General features: G+C 38.9%; 1 protein-coding gene across 2 annotated transcripts in view; it reads left to right on the forward strand.

Moving 5' to 3' along the window:
* dph6 (diphthamine biosynthesis 6) overlaps window positions 1-17,239 on the forward strand; it is a 57,351-nt gene that overhangs the window by 15,606 nt on the left and 24,506 nt on the right. Inside the window, exons 5-12 of one of the 2 annotated variants that reach the window (XM_023951414.1) lie at window positions 945-1,063; window positions 7,588-7,649; window positions 8,905-8,999; window positions 9,078-9,171; window positions 10,959-11,109; window positions 11,507-11,632; window positions 13,264-13,390; window positions 13,475-13,649. In XM_023951414.1, the coding sequence (XP_023807182.1) occupies window positions 945-1,063; window positions 7,588-7,649; window positions 8,905-8,999; window positions 9,078-9,171; window positions 10,959-11,109; window positions 11,507-11,632; window positions 13,264-13,390; window positions 13,475-13,649 (949 nt within the window). Of the gene's footprint in view, window positions 1-944; window positions 1,064-7,587; window positions 7,650-8,904; window positions 9,000-9,077; window positions 9,172-10,958; window positions 11,110-11,506; window positions 11,633-13,260; window positions 13,391-13,474; window positions 13,650-17,239 lie in introns of both variants that reach the window. The other variant, XM_023951413.1, reaches the window with a different exon arrangement.

Consider the following 17,239-nt stretch of genomic DNA (forward strand, 5'->3'; position numbering starts at 1 on the left):
GTATAAAAGGACAGAGACAATAGATACAATAATCAGGCAACAAAATGCCAACTAATAAAAAAAACGTTTCTCTATAAACTTTATCTTATTGTTAATTCAAACCGGAGTTTTGCTAATACACATTAATGCACACAACTCTTTTGTTCCTTTTTATTTAAACTAGGTTAGTAACGTTTGATCGACTCAATCAATTAATCGATTTATATTCCTACACTCCCACCAGATCAATCTGTCTGAGGCAAGTTGGTTATTATTGTATTAATTTATACTATGATAAAAAAATGTTTTAATCGATTATATTGATTTTTGCAAATACTGTTTGGATTGAGGCACAGTAGGTTTATTTTACTATAACGTAATAAACACTCAAGTGCATCACAACAGACAAGACATACAGTACAGACCAAAAGTTTGGACACACCTTCTCATTCAATAGAATGGGAAGGTGTGTCCAAACTTTTGGTCTGTACTGTATGTGATGGCAGCAAAAAATGATCAAGTCATCATTACAGACCAATGAGTGGAAACACTTTAAATTTTTCTAATCATTGTTAAAAGGAATCATTACACCCTTAATTTAAACCAAATTTTTTGTTTTTTTATAAAGTCTTGTATCTTTTAGGAACAATATACACCAAAGTCATAACTGTCATGATAGCTTGTTTAACTAGGAAATGGACACAGTCCCCCTATTTCTTGTTGATTTCCTTGTTTTTTCTCTGTTTTTTTCTGGATTTATCCCTGTTCTTCAACTTTTCTTTTTTATAAAATAAAAACCTCAAAGCATTGAATATCTAGCTGCCATAACAGATGGGAGCATGTGCTATAGGCATTTCAGAGTGGCAGCCTTTCTGTAAATGAAGAAGGTGCCCATCAAAGTAGCTTAGAAGCTGTTGGAAACTTGGCAAATATTTAACATTCCATCCCTTTCACCTGTTCCAAAGATGCTCACGGCTTCACTTGCAGCCCTTGGCCTACCTGTGGCACCGGAACCAAGAGTCCCTTCTTCACGAGATGATATCGTCTGACCTACATGCCATCCTCATCAAAGTTGCCGCCTTAGGTTAGTTTCCTGTTACTTTATGGTTGTGTCTCCACCATCCGGTGAGCATTCTGATGTCCTCTTTTTGTAGCAACACTTTTCCTGCACTTTTTATTCCTACTCAGTGAAAATTGTTGAGTTTCCCCTGTTGCTTTGACAGAGTGTGTAGAATTTGGGTAAGTAAAAGATAGTAGGAGAAAAGAGGGGGTGAAACTGGAGGGAAAAAAGAGACAGGTAGAACACTGCCCTAATCATTAATCTGTGGCTTAGCATTAGTGTTAAGACTTGCGCCAGCGGCAAAGGTATTGAAGCAGAGAACAAAATGGAAAGATAAGAAGCGCAAACGGAGGAGGTGTGAGGGGAAATAGGCACTGGTATTGTACGGGAAGGTGGAGGGAGGGTTGGCAGTTGAGAAATAATCACAGGTGATCGCCCCGCACATTAATGCAACCTGTCAATAAGCGACGCATGTCCCTATTGTGTGAGAAACACTGCAGAGTGAAGCTTTGCGGGAGCTCTGCTCTCCGAATACATGGTCCGTGAAGCGAAGATTAAAATCTGGCATCTCATTTGAGATTTTCAGCTGCTCGAACGCCGAGGAAAGGGGTTAATGCTATGTCACATGCTGTCTCCTCGCCTGTTTTGGAGCCTGAGGACAAAAAGATCAGATTACTGAAAAACAGGAGAGATCCCGAAAAAAAAGTTTCTCTGAGTCTTTTCTCTAATACTTGATGTTGAGATCTGCTTGACAGTGCAACCGCTTCTTCTTTGACGGTGCCAGTGATAAATGATAATTAGGGTTTCAAATGGTTCTTTTTACTCTCACATGTTCGTGGGGATAGATCATCATATAGACACTGTTTACGTCCTGTTAAGTGCTTGTTGTCACCTTTGGGAGCAATCAGCCGATAGGGGTCCACGCCTGACTGATGACCCGCACCGCTCAGTACTTTACCCGAGATATTCTGCATATCTTTCAACACTGCTGAGAAAACCTCTTATGGAATGCACTTTCTGAGCCATTTATCTTTGGTACTTTAGTTACTGGAGCCATTTTTCATTTTTAATGGCTTTGCTAAAGGACATTTTGGTAATAAATAGCATAACATGTCAGATGCCCATCAGAGAGGATGATGTCAGAATCCATACTTTGAAGATTTTTTTCCTCTATGCTACATTGTAGTTGTTTGCAAATCAAAACTACTGTTAAATCTTTATACCGAGAGTTCTAACACATTATTTCAAATGTAATTGATAATTAAGTCAATATATTCTGAAAAACAGCCACGCCCTTAAGATCTTTGTCACCCTATAACCCTGCTACCTTCCTCCCAGCTTTTAGATTCAAACTTTTTTTTTTTTTGCGGCGCACATTCTCAACATTTTTTGAAAGATCATAATTAGAAAGGAGGATCAACTCCGGTGCCTTCAAGCGTGTACCTCGGCTGCCCCACTGTAGATGTTTGTGTGAGCATGTGTACATGTGTGCTGTGGCTACAGATAAAACGAGCAGATCTTATCAGCCTTGACTTCTCACCTGTCCCAGGGCAGTAGTAATTAGAAAGGAAAGATTTCAATGGGGGTGAGCACCTAAGGCGTTTTAGGCAGCGCTCGTATAATTGCAGCTTTGGTTGGAACAGGTCTGAGCAGTGAGGTGTGCCTTTTAGGAGAGATTGGGTGACAGAAGGGGGTACACCTCCTTGGTTTTAGTTAGTGTGTGTGTATGAGAAGAGTGCATAGGCAGAGAGTTGGGGAGGGATTTACTTGTGAAAACCTCACAAGGGGAAAAAAAACCCAACTTTCACAGGGCAAGGGTTAATTCTGCATTTGAACTGAGAGAAACAATACATTGTGACATCCTGTGGCAGTTAAGATAGATGTTTATCATTTTTCTTTTACATATAAGTGAAATTTGTCCCAAAATATGTATTTTATAAGTATTTGGTTATGTCCTAATTGCAGAATCATCAAAAAACGATTATTCTGCTTTAAATCTCCCGTACAGGGAAAAAAAAACGTAACCATTGGAGTCTGTTATTGAACGCCAAATAAGAATTTTGAGTTGGACTTTCTTGTGGTGGAGTCTTTTTCAAAATGCTGTATCTCATGGGCTAAATGACATATGTAAAAGCTATTATTAAATATTAATGTAATGAGATGATTGATTGGGTAGTCCAGGTTTGTATCAGGACAAAGGTCCGCCAGTTAATTGGTCTGCAGCTCCAAAGAGAATTGCCATGTGTGACCAAGATCCAACTCTTGGATCTTTTATATATAACATAAAAAAATCTGTCAGCTTCTTAGATGAGAATCTATAATCTTGCCTCTACTCTTGTTGTTTTATCACTTAAAGCCAATTAGAAGAATTAAATTATAGTACCTTGATATTTAATGTGCAAAACTGAAAAATGTAAAAACTCCAATGAAAAAGACAGCTCCAATGACAATTGTGTTTTTAACATGTTCTTGTAGCATTTTTCTCATGATGGAGGACATATTTAAAGAAAATTAAGTTTAAAACTGCCTTTCTGAGTATTTCTTTATTCAAATTGTGATGAATCAAGAGCAGACAAGAAGTGACAGCTCGTAGTTGTTAGGTACAAACTACAATGGGCGCGCCCCAAGCTTGCTGCTTTACTCCTTTCCAATGCATCCCCTTGCAGTCCTACTTTGGTTCGTTTTATCCTATACCCAAAAAATAAACGACCGTTTTGATGTTTGTTACATCATATTCTATCAGCATTTCAGTTTCTCTTGAATTCGGGTAACTCTTAAAACTGAATTAAAATGACCCCCCTGTTCTTTCTTAAAAAGATTGAATCTGCTAGTTATTGCTACACAATTTGCCCTGAAAATTATTATCCCTAGAGACAGAGTTTAAGATAAGAGCATGACAAATTTCACATACAACCCTAATCTCATCATCCTTCACACTGTGGCACTTTCCCCCCTTCTCCCTTCTGTTTGGATTTTTATTTCTTTGTCTGTCTTGGAAAGATTTCTTGATGGCAACAGCTATTTTTTTGGCAGGAGTCTTTTATAGCTTTGTCTAAAGGCTGATACGGCTCACCTACATGGAAAGAAATACTTATATCCTCCATTTAAAGACTAGAATGTTACACATGAATCCCATTTTCTGTGCCTTTTCTCTGCGAAGGGTTGAATTAAAGCCTAGCTGTCAGCTGACACGCTAGATCTTAAGACAATCGCAGACGCCTTCAATCCTGAGCTCAGCTCAGTCTATCTGGAATCTCCTATCTTGTAATTTGGCATTAGGCACAGTAAGCACAATTACACACAGCTACAACTAGAACGAGAGCTCAATGGTGTCGGCTTACCAAATTCAACTATTAAAAGTGAGAAAGCCAATTAAAGCTGATTAAAAGAGATGATTAGATCATGTTTTTGTTGGGTAAAGAATTTATTTTCTGTTGATTTAATATTCTCTTCAGAAAAAGGAAGTTTTCCAGTTTACAAGCCAAACTAATGACATTCTTTATCTTTGGAATATTTTTAATGAATAGTCAATGCATTCTTTACACCTGGATGGCATTTCTCAATACTGTTTGAGTGGCCTGAATGTACTTTAGAAAACTGCTATCAAGAGGCATCCTTTCTGAGGATGTGTGCACTCCTCATGCAACAGTATATGTGTCCTTTCAAATTCATATCTTTGTATTTGTAAGATCCAAATATCACGGCATTGCAGCAAATCAATGCAAATCGCCCTAGAATTTTCTCACCTAATTCTAAAATAAGCTTGATTGTCTTATTTCCTTGGCCAACTTTGTCTTCCTTGTTAATTTCCAGCCCTCAATGCCAACAGGGCTTTTAAAAATTGTAGTCTCTCATTACTAAACTCCCTGGTTTTAAAGTTCGCTGAATTTAATTAGAGTTTTATAGGATAATACAAGGCAAAAAGCCCTTTTAAAAGAGAACTATTCACTCAGTCTCTCTTAGGGAAGTGCAGTCTTGCTGTCTCCTGTGGCAGACTAATGGCAGCTTCTAGTGGGCTTATTTGGGTTTAATGTGGCATAATGAGGTTAGGTAATTGAGTTTAGGTCAAGTTGTAAAACAGGTTCAGAGTAGACAAAGATGTGAAGATCATGTAAATGAGTGGCATTAGATTGGTAAGGGCTCACATCAGTAGGTATTCTTTTTTTTTTTCGTCAAAGCATGTATTACACTAGTGCACACTCATTCCACCTTCCCTCTTGTCCAGATGGTTTCATTCAGTCAGGTACGTCAATTAAGAAAACAGTCGTAGAAGTGCTAAGTGGTCCAGGGAGGAATATTCCACGTTAATTCAATCTTTGCATCATTTTACCTCTCACTCCTGTCTTCCTGGCTATCTGTTGTCTTCTTCCGTACTTGTAAATATCACTTCATGTGTCATATATTATTTAAGAGCTGGGAAGTTAATGAACACATTAAAAAACACTGCATCCACTCAGCAATTTGGAGCCAATTATTAAAATTTGTTAAAAACCATGACTAATTAAAGGGGATATTCAAATGGGATTGAATTTTAATGCTTTTTTTCCACCTCCCTTATTACCTTCATGGCAGGGTTAAGATGAGACGATGTTAAGATTAGATATTCTCACACTAATTAAAACCACAGATCCCCTGGGAGGAGAATACGGTTGTGTTCTTTCGCTCTTCTGTACACCCTTTTAGTCCCCCTCTTTCCAATGATAGTGACCCTGTAATTCCCCCCCGTCCCCTTAATTCTGGACCAAACAGGCCCGGAGGAGAATTACATGTGGGATTAAGACGAACCAAGGATGGGATGCGACATCCCTCCTTCACATCTCCCGTCCATTGCTTTCATCCTTTGCCCCCCATGGGGCCCGAGGATGACACATTAACCTTTGAGGTTGTCAGGACACGAGAGAAGAGACATTCTCACATTAGGATTAACTTTTTCCCTCTAATTAACCACATGAACATGCCCATGAGCAGAGCCATGTGATGAAGGGGCTTCTATTGGATTTTCAGAGAACTTATTAGGCCAATTCAGCAACTTTTTTTATTTCAAGAGACATCAATGTCACAAATGCACATACCCTGTGTGGGTTCTCAGTCGCTCTTTAATTATCATGTCAATCATAGGTAGTTTTAGATATCGGAAGTGGAAACATGTTGAAGGAATAAGAAACCATTTTTGGATTTAAAGAACTTTTTGAACAAGAAAAAAAAATCTTTTTTATTCCAAACATTGCAACTTGTACCAACAAGTAAAGTGTTTGGTGATTCTTTAAATTTGGCATTTCACATTTTAGTCTACCCATTATTCTATTTTTGGCTTACAAATCCAAGTCAAGTCCCAAGTTTTTAGCTATAAATTAAGGTCCAAGTACCAAGTCTTTAGCTTTAAATTTCAGTCAAGTATCAAGTTTTAAGCTATAAAATAAGGTCAGGTCCTTAACCTTTATTGTTTAATTAATGCCAACTCCCCAGTGATAAGCATTAGATTAAAATCCCAAGTCTTGACTTTAACTTACAGTTAAGTCTAATCTTTACATATATTTTAAAGTCAATTCCCATGTCTTTAGCTTTTAACTAAAGTCAAGTCCATAATCTTTAGCTTTGAGTCAAAGCCAAGTCCCAAGTCTTTTGATATAAAATTAAAGCCCGAGTCTTAAAAAATTACTATTAATAATTGGTTGGTTTCTTTTGCACAGATGCTTCAAATGTCTGTAGAACATTTGTCGACACAAGATCTGAAATTTAATGTTTCTACATCTTCCCCAATGAAACAATAGCAAAAAACGTAATCATGCATTTTGTAGACCTTAAGGTAAAAGGACAGATGTCCTTGAGGTACAAATAAGTGAATAAAGTAAAACACAAAAACGGGTAAACACTGTTCACAATTCACAAAAGTCAAGCCTCAAGTCCTTAAGGTCAAATCTAGAGTTTAAGCCAAATCCCATTCTTTTGCGCTTAAATTGTCAGATTTTAAAATATATCTATACATTTCCTTTTGAGGTAGATATGTTTATATTAAAGGGAGAGAGGATTTCTTTTTATATGACTTTGATTCCCAGAAATTTTCTTAATTTGTTGAGCTCCAATGTTTTAGAAAAGTGCTTTTCCTTCTATGCTTGTGAGTCACTTCCAAGATCCCTTTCAGGAAAAGGGGAGGAAAAAGGCAAATAAACACAATCTCTTTCCAGAGTTTACGTTCTCAAATGGAACGATATGTCGGTCTGAAAGGTCAAGGGTGTTTTTTGCGTGTGTTTCGGGGGGTGATGTGGCCAGCAATTGATAATTGTTGCCCTTACCAGGACAGATCTGTGTACATTATTCCCAAAGTCAAACAAATAGATCCAGGGTGCAGGTTTATGTGTGTGTTTTTGAACTGCCTGTAAACCTCCTTGGCTGTCATCTTTAATTACTGTTCACTTTTTCTGATCAGACCTTTTTTCTCCCCTTTCCTTGCATCATTTTTAAATAAAATTGTGTTTAAGTGTTTATTTTTTTTAACTTTTTTTTGTTGTTGTTTAAATTCATGTGTGTTCTTTCCATGTGGATGCCAGGCCTGGATCCAGAGAAGCACTTAGGAAAATCCCTTGCTGACATGGAGCCGTATTTGAAAAAGGTTTTGTCTTTTAAGATATCCTTCGAGATTAGTGTTCATGCTCAAAGTAGGATCTGGTCATAAAATTATGTTACGCTATTTATTTTCATCTAACGTTCAATACATAGTTTAGATTCTACCTTTGTATTTCAACTACTGTATTCTTTTAGCTCGGCTTTCTGATGAGAAAAAGGTCTCATAAGGCTTTCACCAAACACTAAAGCCTCGTTTCCACTGAGCGGTCCCGTCTGGGCCGGTTTAGAATGATCCAGGCAATTCAGGTGAGCATTTCCACTCAAAGTTAGACAGTCACGGTCATGTGTGGTGAGGCTAACAACAACAATGGAGGTCTAATTTTTTTCCGCTTGGTGTTTTGGTTCTTCAAAGCATTTATTGTTGTCTGAGAGAAGACTGTGGGTGGTGAAGAGGAAGACTCCCGCTTTCTTGGAGCTTTCTTTTTTTTTTCGCAATGACCTTCAGCCAATCAACAGGTTTCAAAAGTAACGCTGCTCTAATCAGCTTGTTCCATTTTTCTATGGACCTACAACCAATGGGGGCCCTAAAATGGCATGATTTAGTCTGACTTAATTGGTCCATTTTATATCAGAAACCCTTAAAATACCTGATTGGGCTGAATTGGACCGTACCATACCGCTCAGGGGAAATTAGGAATAATTAGCTCCGCTATTTATTCAAGATCTGCTGCCTCGTAAATATCTACCTCTACTAGGAGAAACTGAAAACAGAAACACACCACAAACTGGACTTCAAATGTGAATAATTCCCACATTAGAATTAGATTAGAGGTTTATGTAGTATACATTTTTATTATTTTACTCTTAGTTCTTTGAATGTATTTTACAGAAATGGTCATAAAAACCTCTTTACTTCTTTCTGAAGATATAATAAACTCTAAATGTGAAAAATGGTTTGACTTTTTTCTACCTGGCACAGCTGTTACAGATTTTTTTTTTAATGAAACAGTGCTTCATAAATTAAAAAAAGAAAGACTCTTGAAATATTTATTGAAATTTGAACCTTTTAATTTATTGCCATAATATGATCTTTATTTTCTTACTTAGTGGCATAATGTTATGGACGATGTGTTTCAATTATTGTGCCGTGACATGTCAAAACTGCTGTTAAACCTTTGTAGAAGAAAAAAAGACAAATCTAGCAAAGTTAAAGTAAAAAAAGAGACTTTGTATTTGTTGTTGTATTACATTTTTTGTGTTCTTATTGGGCCTTGCTTTATTTTTTTCTTTACACTGGGCAGCTTTCTGAAAAATATGGAGTCAATATCTGTGGTGAAGGGGGAGAATATGAAACATTCACCCTTGATTGTCCTCTCTTCAAAAAAAAGATTGTTATGTGAGTAAACACAGTTTAACTTGGAAGGAACTTTATTGTTGGAGATTTTCTGAAGTGTTTTTTTATGCTTTTGCCCAGTGATGCAGCAGAGACAGTGATCCACTCAGCAGATGCCTTTGCTCCAGTCGGCTACCTGCGCTTCACCAAAATGCACACAGAGAAGAAAACCGGCGTGAGTCAAACGTTTCACAAGTACAACGTGTTTCACAAAGGAGATCAATGCTGTTCAATGCTCTGTCTGTTTTACAAGCAAAACTTTGGGTTGCTTTGGGGTTGATCACTTTAAAACTGCTGTCAGGGCAAAAACAAATGCAAGAGCAAAACCCTGTGGTGCCTGATAACTTTGTGGAGGAGAGGAGAAAAAGAGGACTGCAGGGCAGAGTTCAGATCGGGCTCCAGAGGGTCTTTCTATCTCACTCTTGCTTTTGGTTCTTCCCTTCATCCCATCCACATGCTCCTTTAGCCTCACATGGCCTACTTTGACGTCTGCAATATTCGCTGCAGCCTGAAACTAGGCCCAGCTTAATAAACATGTCTGCTCACATTAAGGCGCTTTGCATTCAGGTAGCTGGCTAAGTGCACACATGCAAGAGTTGCAGGCTGGCAATAGGAATTGGCTTTTGGTAAATTGGAAGCTGAATTTGGCCTCAAAGACTAATGAAGATTTTTTACTTTGTATGCATAGAAAACATTTTGAAATCTTTATTATTATATTTTCAATCTAATCAGCTAATTTGATAATAATCTGTGCAGCAAATGAGAATCCCTAAAGACGAGTGCTCCTCTCTTGCTATTGTAGTGGTTTCTGAGCTTTTGGGGAGGAGGGGTTAGGATGCTTAAGAAATACTCAAAAATCTACATGTCTGCAAGCATGTGCTTTGCAACGTTACTTTGCACACTAATATGCACATGTGCTTTTGTGTTTATGTGCAAATGCCTGTTCTTGTACTGTATATCATAAGGGGGGGTGGGGGTGGGGGGATGGGACTCTTATGGACAGAAAACATACCCCCATCCTACAACCTCTTTGACCCTGCAGCCTCACTCCCTACAGCTATATATTTTTTCCTTCCCCTCTCCCACCACCGCCCTCACCCCAAGCACACAAGCACACATACATGCTCCCTTAGCCCCTTTTTGCCTGCCCCCCCCCCTTCCCCCAGGTTGCTTTGAGAAGAGCAGAGAGAGCTAAAGCCTGCAAGAACGGGGGGGGGGGCAACCAGGGGAGAACCTGCCCTGGTTCAGCCTTCTGAAGCTCTTCTCGTCAGGGTGACAGATCCACGGTGACACCAGCACTAGAGGAAACTGCACCGAGGGTTGGACCACCATGATTTGCCCTCCATTAATGCTAGTCAAGCTATTTTTCATGCTGGCCAGGAGAGAGGGGCTGAAGTATAATTAATTTGATTATCATATGGCGTAATGCAGCTGACAGCAAATTTGGAGGGATGGGGTGGAGTTGGGGGTGGGGGGGGCAGACATGAATGAATGTTGGGTTAAGAAAATATGAAATATGTATTTAAATATGTGACGCCCCAGCAAGATTTGGCAGGTAATATGTGCGCCTTAGAGAATGGTAATTATTTGTTATTTAAAGGCAAGGCTGGAGGCAGCAGCAGAACAAACAGGATACCAAAAAAACTAGTGAAATCCAAAACATGTCTCACCCATCTAGTCATGAGTTTTGACTGACAGGCAGCATGATTGAATCTACAATATCAGAAAACACCACTCCCTATTTGCCTGAACCACGAATATGTTAGCATGTTGTTTCATATTCATTCACCTTGAAGTTATCTGTGCCTTGGTCCCTGTCATGCAAGACTGACGCACAAACATAGTTCACTCGTGTTGGAAAAGGTTGGCTAATTATACAACGTTTTGTCTGTCCGTGCAAAAGGCTTTCTGCTCTTTGGTGGGCATTTGGCCTGATGTATTCCCTGTGGTGCTTCATTGCAGGACTTGGTGGCAGGAGCTTTGCCCCATGGTAGTTGTCCTTGCCAGAAAGCCATTGACAAGATGACAGAGGAGTTGGAATATGCTGATCAAGCTGAAGACAACCCGTGCAAATTTACATCAAATTCTGACCTTAGTTGTCAGGGAGGCCACGGTGGGATTCATTTGTTTGTGAGACACGCACGTGCTGATGTGCGTGCATGGGTGTGCGCTTACGTCTGTGTGTCAAATGATATCTTTTAGTGGTGGGAGTGATCCCTGAATCTTTGTCATAAGCAACCAGCATTGTAATATCAGTGTTTTTTAACTGTTTGACAAGACTTTTTGGGATTATAGATTTCAATCATTTCTTTTTTCCTTTGTTTTTTAGTCAGACTTGCTTAATGTCTTTAGCAGTTCACCCCATGATTGTAATTATGAAAAGTACTCTACATCCTTTCAAATTTCCAATCAAACATGATACAAAAGTGAACTCTGTGTTTTTTTTTCCTTGCTTTATCCATGAAGTTGTACTCACATTTTTCGTATTGATACTGAACCTATATTTGCAGAAATTCTTCCATCTGTCTCCCAAAGAAGCTCCAGAGGTTTCCAGTGGATCTCTGGCATCAGTGGGCTCCAGAGTGAAGACACTGGGATTGAAGGACAGACTCTGGCTGCTTTCAAAATGCTGCAAAGTATGTTAAAGTGTTAAAAAGTTCCTAGACTAGAGCATTGGAAGCATTGAAAAAAAAAACAAATTTTCCAAAAACTTTCAAGTCCGATTTCATGAAAACCTTTAGACAAAGTGACCACGGAATAAAAGGAGATTCTATCGCTAATAGTAAATGTTCATGGAAATCTGAGTCATGGCAAATTTCTGTTAGGATTTACTTTGGGGAGTCTAGAAATGTAATAACTAACAGAAGAACACGACTTCAAGCAAACTTTTGATTAGTGTGTGTCCTTTTTCCTGCTGTGTTAGCCAGACTCACAAGAATATGTAGCACCCGTTTGACAAGTCGTTTCTTACTCAGAAGTGTTTCTCAACTCAGCATGCAAACCTTGTGTCAGAGTCGCCTGTCAAACGAAAAAGACATGGTGAGCTGACCACCAATCAACAACAAGCATTTCAAATTAACCCCAGACCAGGCTCTTGTTTTATCTGCTCATATTCACACACACATACAGACACGCAAACATGGACGAGTTATTGTTTTTGCCCTAAAGAAGTTTAGAAGGGCTCACTTTCACTGTTTTTTTTTTTCTTCTCTTTTTTCCGTTTTTTTCTGATGGAGATACAAGAGCGAAAGATGAAAAGCATATTTAATGTTTATGGTGGTGCTGGGCTGAACAGCCTTCACAGTTCAGAGACAATATTAAACAAGTTAATATTTAATGAAGAACCTCTTTGTATAAAGGCGATGCAGGCTGAGATGCTGGTGTTAGCAAAGGAAAAACAAACTTGAAGATCTTTCAGATGGGAGGCTGTGCTTCAAGGGTTTGTCCTGTGTTTACATACAAAGCCCACAATGTGCACACATGCTCTATTGTGTTGGAGTTCTTTTCACAGAGATGGACAGTTTTACTACTTTAAACAAGAGGTTGGCTTTTGCGCAGCCTCCCCAAAATTCCTGATAAATCAGGCAGAGGATTTTCTTTGTCTTATCTATTTGATTGTTGTGTTGTAAAGACTACTTTAGGTTAAATTTAGCTGTCCCTCAAAAGGTATCCCTAATCCTGCACCACAATGCTTTACCAATGGTGGAAGGCGTTTGAGCTGAAGAAGTGTTGTTTTATTTCCTCAATGGGAGCTGGAGAAAAACTGCTGAGGTGTTTACTCAAATGGAAGTGACAACCTTGCAAAATGGTTCTTTGTAGAGAAAATATTCTTCATTGTTAAATGATCATCTTGTTGGAAAACTATCAGGTTTCTAACTTTTAAAATGAAGTTTTTTTCCTATACAACCTTTATTTACAAAAGGTTGATTACAAGTCGATTAATAGTGACAAAACAATACATTCATGTAAACAACAAGAACATTTGATTTTAAAAATCTACTTCTGGATGCTTCAGACCAAATAATATAAAAAATATTTTCTAACAATCATGCCTGTTTCCTGCTATTTTGTGTCTAACGAAAGTGTTTTCTACTTAATTTTAGACAAATGTGATGTTTTAGCCTATAGTTTTTATTCAATTTTGAATCAAATTAAACTTGTTTGCGTGTAATATTGCTGCTATAACTTTACTACGATGTTATATATCAGGTTGTATCACGTATTATGTCACTGATGCCGTTTTTTAAAATCTTTGTATCTCCAGAAGAGTTGGAAAGCAGATGTTTGGCGGTGAAAAACATTATTTTGGTTCACTTGTATGTGAGGAGCATGCAGGACTTTGTTGCTCTTAATGAAGTCTATAAGCAACATTTCACCACAAATCCCCCAGCCAGGTAAACGTCCTTCACCTCTCTTTTGTCGGGAATTTTGTTGTTGTTGATGTTGTGATGAAATTTCTTCCTGTTCCATTGGTGCAGGGTGTGTGTCCAGGCACCACTACCTGCTGGTCACCTCCTTCAGATGGACTGTCTGCTCCATAACCGGCCTGAACACTTAGAGGAGAGCCGTTTCTGTCCGAGAGAAGCCCTCCATGTCCAGAGTCTGTCACACTGGGCACCAGCCAACATCGGGCCGTACAGCCAGGCCCTGAGGGTAAGACTCAAAATCCTCCCACAGGAGCACTAGTGCACAGCCGTCCTGACAGCCATTAGATTTGTGGCAGTAAAAAAAAAGAAAAGTGCTGCAGTTTGAGGCTACATGTTTTTTTTTTTTAACAAGTTAGAAAAACTGATAATACTTCCTTTAAAATGTGACAGTTGCAGGAAAAAGTTAACTTGTACATAAACAGGGCACAGATATCTGTTTCAAAATAGCTTCTGTACGTAGCTTTGTGAGTGTACTTTTATAATAACCTGCTCTTCACTTATCATTTTTATTGCATATTTAAACCTTTTCACCCTTAATTCTCATTTTTTTAATCTAATTGGTTCCTGATAGAGGCAAACTTTTGAAAATTGTTTAGGTTGAACTGAGGTAAAAGTGTGTATCTTGGAAGTTGCCCTTCACTGGTGGTTTCTTGACACGTAACTGAGCATAAACCGTCTAAATAATCAAACATGTTTGTGACTCTCATGCTTTGTTTAGCTGTGCTGTAAAAAACAAAACAGTTGCCACGTTTGACTTGTATTTAGATGGATGTCTTTAGATGCAGATGATGGTGATTTCATGCGATGGATTGTTCTCACGATTGCTTTTGTCTATACACGTAAATATGTATCCCTCTCATAGTGGGCAGTGTGTATCCACTTTTGCACTTGTTTGTAAAGCTGCACGTTGAACGTCTTTCATATTGTTTCCAACCCAAAATAAGAATGTGAAATTCAAAGGCAGAGCAGAGGAAGTGTAGGCCGTGGTTACACGGTTGGCTTGGTGTTGTGTTTATCCAATGTGTATTATATAGGATTACACTTGTCAAGGTACTGTCAACAAGGATAGTGTCCATCTCCTCTACACTGTCCTTGATCCTGCAGCCAAATCCGCCTGTGAGTGAGAACATGTGTGGATTAGCCATTCGTTCAGAGCTTGACGGCATATCTCAGCAGCATGGCTCTGAAGTTCAGTTTGGATTCCCAAGATGGAACCTACAGAGCCCGGTTTGCTTTTAACATGCCAGCAGTGTTTGATTTCCTCAATGGAGCCTCATTGAGACATGAAATTGAAGTCAGCTGTGTGAATGTGCTGTTGCCTCTGGAAAACAGTCTAATCTCTCATTCCTCTAATTACCATTCATATTCAGAGCAATTTGAGAAAACAATGAGAGGAGTTCGCTTGCTCAGAGCTGTGCGTTGCACTTCACACGACCCCTGTGTACCCCCTCAATGTCTACTCCTCCTCCACGCAGCAATGGTTTAATTTGATCAAAAATGTATTAACAGCTCTTCAGTGCAGCCAGAGAGTTTTACATATTGATATAATTACCCCCTTGCTGTGAGCAAGCATGTAGCTCCACCCCACCTCACCGCCACAATGTTGTCTCCATCTTAATGACAATTTTCCTTGGTAACTGTTGCTGCGTGACAACCATAGAGACAAGGCTCCGGCAAACTGTTGTCTGAGACCAAGCAAGAGAACTCTATGTGCTCACAAAGTTAAGAAGGGATCCATTTAGCTGCGAAAGTCCTGAAAAACAAAAGGATCCAACTGATATCAGTGATCAATGAAAGGGCCTATATGATGCAAAAAACAACTTTTTGAGCTTCTAAGTGTATTATAATGGGAATTCCTCACAAAAAACAACCCCAAAGTGGTATTTTGATCCATTCACGCATTTCTGAGTATCCCTCTAAAAACCTTTCTCTCTGAGCACCAGCCCCTCCCAATCCATGGAAATGAGTTGTGTCTCACATTGTGATGTTTATAAGTGAGGAACAGCCCCTTCAAGGGGGAGTCTGCGCTGCCAGCCCCTCCCCCAGACTAACACAAACTTTCTCTGCGGAGCTAGCAGTGATTGGTAAAAGGCTTTCATTCTATATGTATAACATGGACATCCATCTTTGCAAAAGTTAGGATGTTGTTTGTTTTCATGGGCGAAACGCAGACTCTAGTTAGACTTCATGAAATGGGGGGCACCTATGTGGAGCCAAAGGCGATGCCTAAGAGATCGAGTTGTCTTTCTTCCTTTTAAGAAAATTTAAATATAAATGTAAATTTCTAATTAGACAATCACACAGCAGCAACTCACTGCATTTAGGCATGTAGACATGGTCAAGGCGATCTGCTGCAGTTCAAAGCGAGCATCAGAATGGGGAAGAAAGGTGAATGAAGCGACTTTGAACGTGGCATGGCTGTTGGTGCCAGACAGGCTGTTCTTAGTATCTCAGAAAATGCTGATTTACTGAGATTTTCACCCACAACCATCTCTAGGGTTTACAGAGAATGGTCTGAAAAAGAGAACACATCCAGTGAAAAACTCTTACTTTCGTTTGTTTGAATGTGATTTACTCAAATTAATTGATATCTGTAGCTACAGTAAAGAAAACGTCCTTTTTTCCTGGGTTGCTTTAGGAGCTCCTTTCCTCAGCCTGTTCATTTCCACAAGAATCAGGATAAAAAGAGAGTCAGGGGATTCAATCACCGACCCTTCCTGTAAGGCAACACTTTTCCTGCTCCTTCTAGCAGTGGAGAAAATCCTATTTCATGTTTTTAATATTTTAGAAGTTTGATCTATAAAGCTCTAAGCTGTTTGAGTTGTAGATGTTGCGAGCCAAAATGCAACTGATGTCTCCTGTCTAGCCTGTGATAGGACTATTTTGGTTTTTTATGTGTGCCTGGCATTTGATAAACAACACATGGCCAATGACAGAACGGGGCATTGCATATTTTTATGATGGTTATCCTGAGAGGGCTGCTGCTGGTGGAGTTATTGAGGAGCTGTGTTTCAGATTGGCATGTGATGGATGCTGGACTTTCAAAATCCATCCGTCTCTTCATCTGTTTGCTCGGCTTGTCCTGTCTCTCTGCGTCTGCTCATGGAAATGGCAAGCTGACTGAATGTCGACTCTGCCTAGCAAACTGACAGATTTGGATCTGACTTGATTTAAAGAATTAGTTAACCTTTATAATGTCAGCGCTAGGGGGGCGTGGGGGTGGTTTCCTATGGGTCGATATACAATATGGCAACCATATTTAAAGCTGCACAATGAAACTTCGTTTTTAATTTATGGATAAATTTAGCAATTCATACATAGTGTACATTGATTAATCTTAAATCTTTATTTATAATAATAAACATTTGGTTTTTTGCACTTGTTTTTAATAAGTATTTTTAGAAGGTTAGATGTAAAAGAAAAACAAATTATTTTGATAAAAGAAACGTCAAACGTGTTTTGCTTGTGAAGAAAATAAGGTGTTTCTATCTTCCCTAAATGGCAAACTATGAAAGCACGATGAATATCTTTACTTACTATCAACATGTTAAATTTGATAGTAAATGAATATTTTTAAAATGAAAAAATACTGCACTTAAAAGAACCCTATTGTCTGTCTAAATTGATTCTTGTTTGGAACGCCTTTGGTGGCACATTTACAGTCAAACGCAATAGTCCCGTATGTCTGAATAGGACTATCAGCTGAATGGTTGTTAAACATCTCCTCTTTCCTGTTAAGGTAAGTGGCTCACCCCTGGGATATTTGCTGGGAAATTATACTCACTGATCAGATTCTGCGGGGTGTGTTTAGGGAGC

The sequence above is a fragment of the Oryzias latipes genome, chromosome 22 (assembly GCF_002234675.1).
Source record: "Oryzias latipes chromosome 22, ASM223467v1".
In the NCBI taxonomy this organism is placed as follows: domain Eukaryota; kingdom Metazoa; phylum Chordata; class Actinopteri; order Beloniformes; family Adrianichthyidae; genus Oryzias; species Oryzias latipes.